This window comes from Cygnus olor, chromosome 27 (genome assembly GCF_009769625.2).
Source record: "Cygnus olor isolate bCygOlo1 chromosome 27, bCygOlo1.pri.v2, whole genome shotgun sequence".
In the NCBI taxonomy this organism is placed as follows: Eukaryota; Metazoa; Chordata; class Aves; order Anseriformes; family Anatidae; genus Cygnus; species Cygnus olor.
The window spans coordinates 5,541,690-5,553,457 of NC_049195.1; the positions used below are offsets into that span (position 1 = coordinate 5,541,690).

General features: G+C 47.4%; 1 protein-coding gene and 1 long non-coding RNA gene across 3 annotated transcripts; one reads left to right on the top strand and one right to left on the bottom strand.

Annotated features, from left to right (window-relative positions):
* Positions 1-229: 229 nt before the first annotated feature.
* Positions 230-6,330, bottom strand: LOC121060628. The gene is made up of 2 exons (XR_005814901.1): positions 5,451-6,330; positions 230-1,801 (listed from the first exon to the last, which is right to left on the bottom strand). It is a non-coding gene; the product is annotated as an uncharacterized LOC121060628 (long non-coding RNA).
* Positions 6,331-6,614: 284 nt separating this feature from the next.
* GOLGA7 (golgin A7) lies at positions 6,615-11,746 on the top strand. 2 transcript variants are annotated; one of them, XM_040538574.1, is made up of 5 exons: positions 6,615-6,840; positions 7,948-8,100; positions 8,450-8,551; positions 9,634-9,697; positions 10,478-11,746. In XM_040538574.1, the coding sequence occupies exons 1-4, from the start codon at positions 6,730-6,732 to the stop codon at positions 9,679-9,681; spliced, it is 414 nt and encodes a 137-aa protein (XP_040394508.1). In that variant the 5' UTR covers positions 6,615-6,729; the 3' UTR covers positions 9,682-9,697; positions 10,478-11,746. The 2 variants fall into 2 exon arrangements, with proteins under 2 accessions (XP_040394508.1, XP_040394509.1); XM_040538575.1 differs by having other exon boundaries at positions 10,481-11,746.
* The last annotated feature ends 22 nt before the right edge of the window (positions 11,747-11,768 follow it).

Sequence of the window (11,768 nt, forward strand, 5' to 3'; positions counted from 1 at the left end):
ATCTGTTTGTGGTGGGAGAGCTGCTCCTCTGAAAACAGATTTCTGTACCCCCTGTGGTAGGAGGAGCACACATTTCCATTTTTTCCTGCTAAAAAGCTGATAAATTAGCAGAAGAGCACAATGAATTCCTGCCAGACTGAACTCCGGCCGTCAGGTACCAGGAAACAATCGCTGTGACCCTGCTTAATTATTTCTGCTCTGAAGGGAAAGGAGACACGGACTCCAAGAAAGTCGAGAAATGGAGACCCTTTATTGTTCCAATGCAAGGTATTCTATAGCTTCTGAGCCAGCTACACGCGGCTAGCATGCATAGGTACAGACTTGCGATTGGTGCATTCCTTTTGATCATGCGTAGGTCTTGCCCCTCTCTATAGGCTCGTCCGAGCCTAGCAACTTCCTCTTATCTGTTCCCACTTCCTCTAATTCTAACTGGTTACCACTCTATGCCCTTGAGTAACCTTCTTCTTGACCTTTAGTGCACCGCCGTATCAATCAGCTCTAGTTTATCACCGAACGGGTCACCCATAATTCCCTCTTTTTTTGTTTCTACAACCCACATCGTGCATATTGAGCGATTAATCATTTTTTGCAAACATTGCAACAGGCACGGTACAACTACTATAATTGCAACAAATGCAATAAGCAAAATAAGCACCCCTTTTATCAACTCCATCAACCACCCAGTTATTCCTAATCCTTTTAGCCATGCCTGCAATCCCAGTGAGCTTGTCGTTAGCTTATCAGACAACTCATTCATTTTTTTAAGAAATACCATCTGAGAATTGTTGCTCAGATTCATAAAGCACATGCCTTCAAATTCTTCACACCCATGACCTTGGGCTAATAGCAGAAAATCAATAGCTGCTCTATTTTGCAGAGTGGCGTGCATAATGGAATCCGTATCTGCCAGCAAAGCACTTAATGCAGCAGACGTGGCATTGTTTTGTTTGGCAAGCCAACACCCTAATTTATTAAGCGTTGTCAAGGCATGGGAGACAGCGACACCAGGTGCAAGGATGGAGGCTGCGATAACTTTATCTGCCTCCCAAAAATCCAAATTATTCCTACAGTCTTCCTGGAAATGATTAACTGATCATTTTGGTCGTCCATGGATCTTGGTGATATTCAAGATCATAGACGTGTTGGGTGTCAATAAGGTTAAGCGTCCCAAGGTGCAAGGTCCTCCTACAATATGAGAGGGAATACCTTGCCAAGCTCGGTCCCCGCAAATAAGGCACACTCCGGTTGGCAAGGCCAAGGGTGCATTTGAGGACCTCGATATATTAGGGGTGGTGTAATTGCACCATTCAGATTCATTCTGGTATACAGATAGATTAGCCGTTATATTGACCGCGGTGATATTTTTCCCAGTATAATTGAATTTTAGGCAGGCAAGTGCATTAACCCTCCCTAAGATGTCTAGCTCCTGAGGCTCTAACGGGGCTATCGGTAAGTTGGCAGCCCAGCCATCCCAGTTGTTCATTGCCTCCCTAGAGGCATTTCCTGTATCAGAGGCGTTCCACCCTGCCGTAAGGATTGCCCCTATTCCCATACTGTTGACCGAAGCTGTAAGTTCGTTATCTGATAGCGGAATCCCGACCAAGCAGGTCGTGAATGGATTGCCCGCGCTGGCCATAGAGAGACACACATGGTCCTGTTCCGTCATGTTGGCGAGGGTGACCCAAATGTTTCATCTGGGCTGGATTGAGACCCATGCGGCACCAAAACTGCAGAGGTGGAGGAGGGCGGTTGTCCCAACCAAGGTCGCATGCCACAGGCTGCACCCATCGTGGTCCTTGTCCTGTGGAGACACAAGCATGCCCTCGCCCCCAGGTTATCAGCTGGTATGGTCCTTCCCACGCCCCGGTATCCAAGTTTCGCATCATAACCATCGCTTTTCCTGTTTTAACTGACGTTAGTCCTGATTCCATTGTTTTAAAATGCTTAATAATGGGTGGTATATCTTCCTGTTGAAAGGGTAGTGTTAAATGATTCATAACATAGATTACTTTAGCTAACCTATTCTGTGGTGTCTCTTGAGTCTCCCCCTATTTTTGTTTTGCTAGCAGGTTTTTTATTGTGCGGTGGACTCATTCTACTACGGCTTGTCCTGTGGGTGAGTGTGGGATGCCTGTCTTGTGCGTGATATCCCAAATGTGTAAAAACGCCGTTGTAGAGTGGCTGACATATGCAGGGCCATTATCTGTTTTTATTTCTTTGGGGATACCAAGGGCGACAAAGGCTGCATGAAAATGTGCTTGGACATGGCGGCTAGTCTCGCCTGCCATTGCTGTGGCCCAGATTGCGTGTGAAAAGGTGTCTATGGATACATGAACATATTTTAACCTTCCGAATTCGGGAATGTGAGCAACGTCGGTTTGCCAAATCTGGTGGGAGGAGAGGCCCCTAGGATTGATGGTAGTCAGTGGGCCTGACTGCTGTTGACAATCTGGGCAGGTTTGGACTATAAGTTTTGCCTCTCCGATAGGGATGGCAAATTGTCTGGACAATACTTTCGCTGCCTGGTGAAAGAATTGGTGTGACAAACGAGCCTGAGATAGCGTATTTGGTACCGGGACTTGCAATGCTACGTTAGCTAGCTGGTCGGCTAGGGCATTCCCCTCTGTAAAGAAACCCGGTAAGGTAGTGTGACTCCTAATATGAATTATGCAGTACGGATGGGTACGTTGCTCGACGAGGAATAGCAATTTCTTGAATTTTGCAAATAGTGCTTCATTCTGAATGTGCCTGATTTGAGATCGTTCAATTCGTTGTACTACTCCCACTGCATACTGTGAATCTGACACAATATTCACTGGGACCTGATGCCATTGTTTAAATGCCATTATTATTGCATGTAATTCCACTATTTGGGGGGAGCCTTGAATGCTCTCTATTATATGGTGCCACTGGCCTCCTTGTTCCCATGTAACTACAGCTTTTCCCATTTGCCCTGACCCATCAGTGAATACAGTTTGTCCTTGGACAGAGTGCCATCTATATAGGGGCTTAACCTCAAGTTGCACATTATTATAAAAGGTGAACATTTTATGAGATGGGAGATGTATATCTAGTTGACCATCAAAGCCCGCAAGGGCTGCTTGCAGCTCAATGCTATTCTGGAGGCACCAGTCGAGGTAGTCCTTAACTATCGGAATAACAATGCTTTTTGGTTCCTCTCCGGCTATCTCTACGATACGTTCTCTGCCCTTCTTAATTAAGGCTGCAAACATTTCAATGCGGGTCGCGAATGTCTTAGTAGGTTGATGAGGTAAGAACACCCATTCTAGTAACAATAGTGGATTGGCTGCGGCGGGATCCCATTGTGCGATGGTCGCTAAAGGTTTTGGGTCCTGGTTGCATATATAGAGTTGAATGTGTAAGTCTTCCGCACATCGTTGGCATTGTTGGGCTGAAATTTTTTCCTCAATGTTGTTTAAAGCTATTCTGGCCCCTGTCACATCGCTTGCACTGTTCTGCTTGGGGAACCGTTGCTTTAAATAATATCAACTGGGCAATTCTGGTACCCTTTGGCGCAAGCACCGGTGGCGAGGGAGTCCATGCCATGGCTTGTATGACCCCTTCATAATCAGCATCAATAACTCCAGGCAGTACAAAAAGTCCTGTTAAGGTGGTGCTTGACCGTCCCAACAGGAGCGCGCTATATCCTTTACCTATTGGTCCGTTAATGTTCAGCATTATTTTGCGCACCTGAGCGTCCCAAAGGGTGCAGTCCTCTACTGTGGAGACATCCAATCCGGCGCTTCCTCGGGTTTTGGCGGTGAGGGAGTCCACGGTGACGTAGTCGGTGGAGTCACTGGAGCAGTGGTCTGCTGTGGTTGCAGTCCAGCGGTCATCATCACTGGGGTGGTGAATTCCGCAAGGACAGCCCGCCCACAAGGGAGGGCCGGAGCACTTGTGTTGTCGCACGGCCTCGCCCCGCGCTCTGCTTCCCATTTCCCTTCCGCAGTTGTAAAGGTTGTCCCTCTGCGTTATACTTCGAACGGCACTGGCTGGCCCAGTGCCATCCCTTGCTGCACCATGGGCAAGCAGCGGGAGGAGCAGGGTTACCACGTCCCCCTCCCGCGCCCCGCTGTGGGCATTCAGCAGCAAAATGTCCCGGGGCTTGGCAGCGGAAACACCGTTTACCTCCGATTTGAAGTGCCGCAGCAAAGCTCTGGCCAAAGCGGCAGTGTGGTGTTCTATGGACCCAACTCGATTACATGCCTCTATTATTTGTACTAATGTGGTATTGACAAGTAGAGCTTGAAGCACCTTTTTACAGTCTGTATTCGCATTTTCCACAGCCAGTTTAAGCATAAGGGCCTCCTTCTCCTCGCGATTGTCAATTTGTTTGTCCAAAGCACCTCGCAATCGATCAATGAATTGCATATAAGGCTCGCTAACTTGTTGCCTGATGCTATTAAATGAGGGTTCGACCTTTCCAACTTCAGGCAACTTCAGCATAGCCTGGAGGGCCAAAGACGCGGACTGCCGCAGGATGGCATCGTTGAGCCTAGCCTGCAAACTCGGATCTAGTAACGGCTCAGTCCGCATTAACTGTGGGATCCCCGCTCCCCAGAGGGGGTCGCCAGGCTGTCGTTCCATGTTACCCAGGGCGGCTGATTTGCACCCTTCTTTCCATTTTTGCTCCCAGAGTAATTTTTGTGTTGGCGTTAAGATCATCGCGGCTATCTGGTGGCAATCGTACGGCACCAACAGTTGACCAGTCATAACATTTTCTAACAATGATTAAGTGGTGCGTGTAGCCCATATGTGGTCACAGTCTTTCTTAATTCTTTAATCAGGTCCCACTGGAAAGCGTTATACTCATTTGGGCCGTTGGGTTGCACTTGTACCGGTAAAGCCACTCCTACTGGGTCGCCATCCTTTAGCGCCTCCCGGCGCACCTGCTCCCATCATTCCCGTGGATCAAAAACTCGAGCTCCCAAGGAGGCATTGTTAAGGGGAGGCAATGTGGGAGCCGAGGGGGTTCGCAGAGTAGGGTTTAGCAGCGTGGGTCCGCGACCCTCTTCCTGGTCATCCCCCAGATCTATTAAATTGTACTGTTCTGGTGGCTTATCGGACTCTGATCCCGGAGCTGCTGTCAGGATCGCCTGGGTGGCGGCGTTCTGTACCTTCTTTTCCGCCTGCCACGCCCTTAAAATCTCAGTTACCAGGCGCCACGTAGTCATAACCTCAGCGGCGTTAGTATCCCCACTGGACGCTGCTTCCCATATTTTTTCCCCCGCTTGGTCTCAAGTTTTTACATCAAATACTGCGGAGACTGTCGAGGGGACCCCTTGCTTTTGCAAAAATTTCAATAGCAGCTTTATCTTAAATGGATCATATTTTACTCCCCTTTTTATTAATAGTTGCGTTAGCAATTTTACTATGGCCTCTTCCTCCGCAGAGAGGTTAGCTCCCATGATTAATGCCCAGCCGCTCACCTGCCTTCCAGGTGATGTCCCGGGGTTGAAGCTGCAGTCCGGCTGCGAGCTTGCCTCGTTCGGCTGGGTTCCCTTCGGACGCTCCTTGCAGCGCTGCTCCTCCGCAAATCACGTCGCGGTCACCATTTGAAGGGAAAGGAGACACGGACTCCAAGAAAGTCGAGAAATGGAGACCCTTTATTGTTCCGATGCAAGATATTCTATAGCTTCTGAGCCAGCTACACGCGGCTAGCATGCATAGGTACAGACTTGCGATTGGTGCATTCCTTTTGATCATGCGTAGGTCTTGCCCCTCTCTATAGGCTCGTCCGAGCCTAGCAACTTCCTCTTATCTGTTCCCACTTCCTCTAATTCTAACTGGTTACCACTCTATGCCCTTGAGCAACCTTCTTCTTGACCTTCAGTGCACCGCCGTATCAACCAGCTCTAGTTTATCACCGAACGGGTCACCCATCCCGCTCCACCTAACCGTGAGAAAACCGTCATTACCACTTAAAAGATGCAACGTGTGAACTTCAGGACCGTGAATCCTCAGCGGAGCCGCAGCCTCCCCCAGGAGTCGCTGCCCCATGGGGCTTTAAGGAGGGTCCCCGGGCGTGGGCACTGCCCTTAGGGAGTTCCCCTTCCTCCGCAGAGGAGCCCCCGCAGCCGGGGGCTGCAGCCACCGGTACAAACACCAGCCGCAAACGAACAGTTCGTTACCGCACGGCAAAGTGCCACCGGCTTCTTCTGAAGGACGGAAACGATTCACAGGCAGAAGCAGAGCGCTGTGGACAAGGCGCTGCGCACGGCAAGGGGCACGGGCCGCCTCCTCCGCAGCGCTGGGGGCGCCCGGCTCAGCGCAGCCGGCGGGCGGCGGGACCCTGCGCGGGGCGGGCCCAGGGGGCGGGGCGACGGCCTCAGGGGGCGAGGAGACGGTCGGGGGCGGGGCGACTGCTCGGGGGCGGGGCTACGGGCGGGGGGGGCGGGGCGACGGGCCGGGGGGCGGGGGTACAGCCCGGGGGCGGGGCGACGGCCCGGGTGAGGCGACGGGGGGGCAGTGATCGCCACGCAGCCAATGGGACGCGGGCTACGTGCGCGCATGCGCAGAGGCCCGGCGAGGCGGCTGGCGCTTGCGCACTGCCGCTCCCTGGGGCCGGGGAAGGGGCGGCGCGTGCGCGGCACGGCACTTCCGCCCTCGTCCCGCCCGCAGCAGGGCCTGCGCCTTTGCAGCAGCCGTCAGGCGGCGGCGGCGCGGCGGGGCGGAGCGGGGCGGGGGGGGCTCGCTGCGGGCGGCGCGATGAGGCCGCAGCAGGCGCCGGTGTCGGGCAAGGTGTTCATCCAGCGCGACTACAGCGGCGGGACGCGCTGCCAGTTCCAGAGCAAGTTCCCGGCCGAGCTGGAGAACCGGGTGAGGGAACCGGCGGGGGCGGTGTCCCCGGGCCCCGGCCCGCGCCGGGCGCTGCCGAGGCCCCCGGGGCGGTGCCTGGGTCTCGAGGTGCCGGCGCTTCCCGAGCCTCGCTTTTCGCTCCTGCCCCGCGCGCAGCGGGAGGGGGGCGCGGCTGCGAAGCGCGTCCTGCTTCGGGGGCGTAGAAAGGTTGTGCTGCCTGAGCGCCGCTCCTGGCCGGGGGGTAGGGAAGTGTTTGTAATTTACGGTCAAAACGTGCGTGAAAGGTAGCTAGTGCTTCTTTTCGACGTTCCTCAAACGATGGTGTTTGTGCGTTCTGCAGCGCTGCAGAGGACAGATGTCTCTTGTGGCAGTGAAGTAGAATGAGCTTGTTATTTCCTTGGGAATAAAGCGTGCGTTGTTGCACCACGGTGCAGTAACACTGCCCTCTCTTGTGGAGACCAGACAGCTCTGCTGGTCCTGTGCAGCAGACACCGTCTGAGTGCCATCTCAAGTGCCTTCATTTGGCTTAATGTAGTCGGATGGGGTATCTTCAAGAGTAACAAAACAGCCGCTCCTTGCTGATGTCTTTTCTTCCTGTCATTGTGCTTTTCTTCTACTTTCCCCCTTTTTGTGTGTGTGTTTTTGTTCGTTTGTTTTTGTTCGTTGCTTTTTGTGTGTTCTGTAGAGAGCTTGTTTGACCAACACTTCAGGACCAGCAAGGAGTTATTGATATCTAGAGTTAGCTCAATCAGTTCACTTCTTAAATGCTCTTCTTAATCTACCAGATCTCTGTATGTCTGTTAATTAACCCATTTTTCCCCCCCTCGTCTGAATTGCACTTTGATTTAGTTATTTTACTCTTAATGGCTTTACATTCAGATTGTGTTGGAATTCAGACTGGGTCTAATCGCTTGGTGGATATTTAACAAAGAATTACTGGCCTGTAACTCAGCGTCCTCCAGGCTTTGGCTCTAAACACAGTGTCTGTTTAAAATGTTAGTAGGTGACACTTCTAAAAAAGCACGGAAGCACAAACAGCAATAAATGAAGGCAGGTATCTGAAGGCATCGGTGAGTTCTGAAATGTGGAGGGTGCAGTGCGATGGCTAAATTTGACTTTCTCTTGCAGATTGATAGGCAGCAGTTTGAAGAGACTGTACGAACACTGAATAACCTTTATGCGGAAGCTGAAAAACTTGGGGGCCAATCTTATCTTGAAGGGTGTCTGGCCTGTCTGACTGCCTATACTATCTTCTTGTGCATGGAAACACATTATGAAAAGGTGCATTTCTTCTGTTTATTGTGTTGCTTAGAAGGCAGGATGTCCATAGACATCAGTTAAATATTTACTTCCTGGTAGGTTTTCTGTGACTTGTGCCGTTGCTGTGCAAATTCCATTTAGAGTCTGGATCTTACTGCAGGGTTGTTTCATGTATACATCAGACAGACTTTAGTCAGACTGAGCAGTGTAATGATCGTTTATACATCAGGGAATCTTGCAAGTTCTGTCTCTGGTGGGTATTGGCACTGTGATGCTGGGCTGTCCTGATGTTGTGTTTGTGATTCTGCTGGGCTGTTACTCTAGGGAAACGTGATTTAAGAAACTGACCTTTGGGCTGTTCTATTACCAGGTTCTAAAGAAAATTGCCAAGTTCATTCAGGAACAGAATGAGAAGATCTATGCTCCTCAGGGCCTACTTCTGACAGATCCCATTGAAAGAGGACTAAGAGTTGTATCCTTCTGTGGTTTCTAAGATTCTCCTGACTCGTCCATCTGTGATATGCTACCTGTTTCTCTCTGTTACTATGGCACCCTCTAGTCATCCTTGATTTGTAATACTACAGAATACATGATTAATCTCTTTACTCCAGTTGTGTGCTGTTCTCTGGTCAGACTTTAATACACTAAGATTTGTCACATCAGAAGACTTTTTAATAAAATACAACAAAAATGCAGTATTAGAATCTCTCCTTCGAGACTTTCTTGAAAACACAGTACGTATAAACAGAGAACGTCAAACATATGAGATGCTTTCTCTACTTCGGTGACCTCTGAAAATGAAGTTTGGCTGTTTGGGGAAAAAAGTGACCAACTTGGTAGGATTGAAATTGACGTCATGAAAGCAAGAGATTGCTGTGGCTTCATTTGCAATGCTCAGCCGATGTTCTAGTGAAAACTTCGCCATAGCACATCGCTGTAAGTTGATCATACCAAACTAGTGCTTGCTCTTAGATGTAGCGTGGCTTATTGGAATCTTTTTACTTCAGTGCTTGAACCACAGTGCAGGCATTTTGTCTAGGTGTTACCTTACTAGTTGCAAAGTTATATCAAATCTAGGGATAGAATGAGTTACCTGCATTATGTTTTGTCAATATCGACACTGAAGCAAACTGAAACAGAGTGCCAATTAAATGCATGCTAAGCCTAATCCCTTGCAGTTGCAAAAACATTCAATTTGAGTAAAAGCATTCTTAGTTTGGCTATTGAATTAGTACCTGAACCACAGAAGCATTAACTTTTGTCCAGTGCATAGCCTTTCCTGAGTTTTAAGAGAAGATGGCAAGGCTCACAAGTTCTCCATATACAGCATCTTTTGTTCTTGTTCTCAGAACAGGCCTGGGCTGTATCAACAGACTGATTTTATGAGACACCTCTTAGGTGTACAGTTCCATTTGTTTTGTAGCTGTGAAACTAGCCTTGAAGCAGCAGGTGTGAAGCACAAGGACTAAAGTTCTACTATCATAATGTTTTTCCACTTTTTTTTATTTTCATAATCTTTCCATAGTATGTTTCCCTAACAACCTTTCTGTGCAGATTGAAATTACCATTTATGAAGACAGAGGTATGAGCAGTGGAAGATAAAACTGTGGAGTCTCAGGTACACATTAACATTATATTAGATGCCAATCTCAACTTCTTTTTTTGTGTGCTCAAAGATGTAGACTCTCTTACTGAGACAAAATATTTATCCAACTGCTGCATGTAATCAAAGGCTCTTCACATAAATCTTGTGTGGCTTCACTTTTCTGAATATGTAGAAATATCCATACTTGGCATTGTGTCACTTAATGTTAATACAGTTCAGATGGTATAAAACTTAACAAAATTAACAAATTCAGGTCTTGTTTGTGCAAATACATATAAACCTAACTTGTGCTGTATTATTGTAGACAAACTTAAGGCTTACCCTTAAATCTAGACTTTAAAATAGAACAATATTTAAGCTCTTATTTGGATCACTGAATAATTTTCAGACTAATGGAATAAGAGATTAAGAAATATTCAAGAGAAATCATTGATGGTGCTATAATTGTGACTGCTCTTCCTTTAATGCTGTGAAGGATAGAACTTTTTCCTGTTTTTAGAGATGCCTCGTAGCAAGCTCTACTTTAAAAGCTGCTGTGTTTCCAGCACTTGTGAAATCGAGGTGTTTTGCCTAGGAGTTATTATTATTATTAGCCCTAGAATCCTGAACAAATCAATATGAGTAATTGCATTTTACCTTATTGGTTCCAAGCAGATAGAAGATGAGCTTCTATATTCTGTTGCATAGCCTAGTTTTCTTGCTGTGTGCCTTCTAAGAAAACACAATATATCTATGTAAAGGCTTGTACACTCTTTTCTAAAAGTTTCTAATAATATGAAACTTCTTTTCTAGCAGATAGCTCAACAGTGGACTTGCTGTATCAAAGTTCCCCTACCTCCTACTTTAGAGCATCATTCTTCTCTCTGCTGCCAGATCCACAGTGCCATCTACTACAAGGACTAACTTCCTAAAACTCTGTTCCACATGGGGTGACCCAGCTGATCAGCATCCATTTTGTGGCAAATTTTTAAGCAATGAGATTATTTCTTAGTTTTTTCAAGAAAAAGAAGTGATAAAGCTGCGTTCTCTTCTGAAAGAAACCAGGCGCTTGGCCCAACAGAAGTCTAGTTTTAGTCACGTAAGTGCAGTGCTGTTCCTCCCTAGTTATTAAACCTTTATGTACATCAGTCGGGCTTTGGAAAGCTACAAGTCAGAGTTGGGAATTTGCCGGAAACAAGGCCTTCCCTCCTGTTCAGTATTGCAGTGAGGGGATATGCAGTGCCTCTGCCTGGAGAGAAGTGACTCAAGGCAACAAGCATTTTAAGCTTCCCATGCTGATTCTTGTGGAAAACTAGAAGGCAAAGTGTTTCTTGTTTTAATGTTTTGGCTGTTCCTAGAAGGGGGAGGAATAGCTGGACTTTAATACTAATGTTTTTTCTACTACTGTGTATATGTTGCTATTGCATCTGTCAATGCTCATCAGAAGAGGGGGGGTCTATTCATGCATAAAACAGTAAGTACAGTAAAATGGATGCTGAACCAATAAACAATTCCTACCCTACTCCGATTAATATGTGAAGTGTAAAACTGTTTCTTTATGGATTTATTATATATAATTTATAGGAAAACACTGATTTGACAAACTTAGATGTTGTATAAGATGGTGTCTTAACTCTGTCTGCTGACACACTATTGAAGAGTAGAGCTGTGCATTATTTAGCATCTCCCATGCATCGACATTCCTCAGCAATACCTGCTAAAGTTAAGTTCTTACAAACTGGGTTGGCTTGATACTTTTCTCTTGTATCCTTTTCCATTATCAAAGCAAGGATGTCCTGGTGCTGAGCACCACTGTCCAATCGTGGAAGGAATTCTTGAATTTAGAAACAGAAAAATTCTGCAGAATAGATCAAGTGTTTTGGCTTTTGGTGGTACTGTAGGTGCTAATACTGGATCTGAAATTCCAGGCTTATTACTCAGCCACTGATTTTTTTTTGAGATTTGTTTCATATTTTAATTGTATAAAATGTGTTTTTCTAAAACTGTAACTGTTTGCCTTTCACATCTGTTGCAATATTGGCAGAAGTACTAATGGATTAGTAAATTTTTTCTTAAACTGTGTCCGTGTCGTATTTGGTAGCAC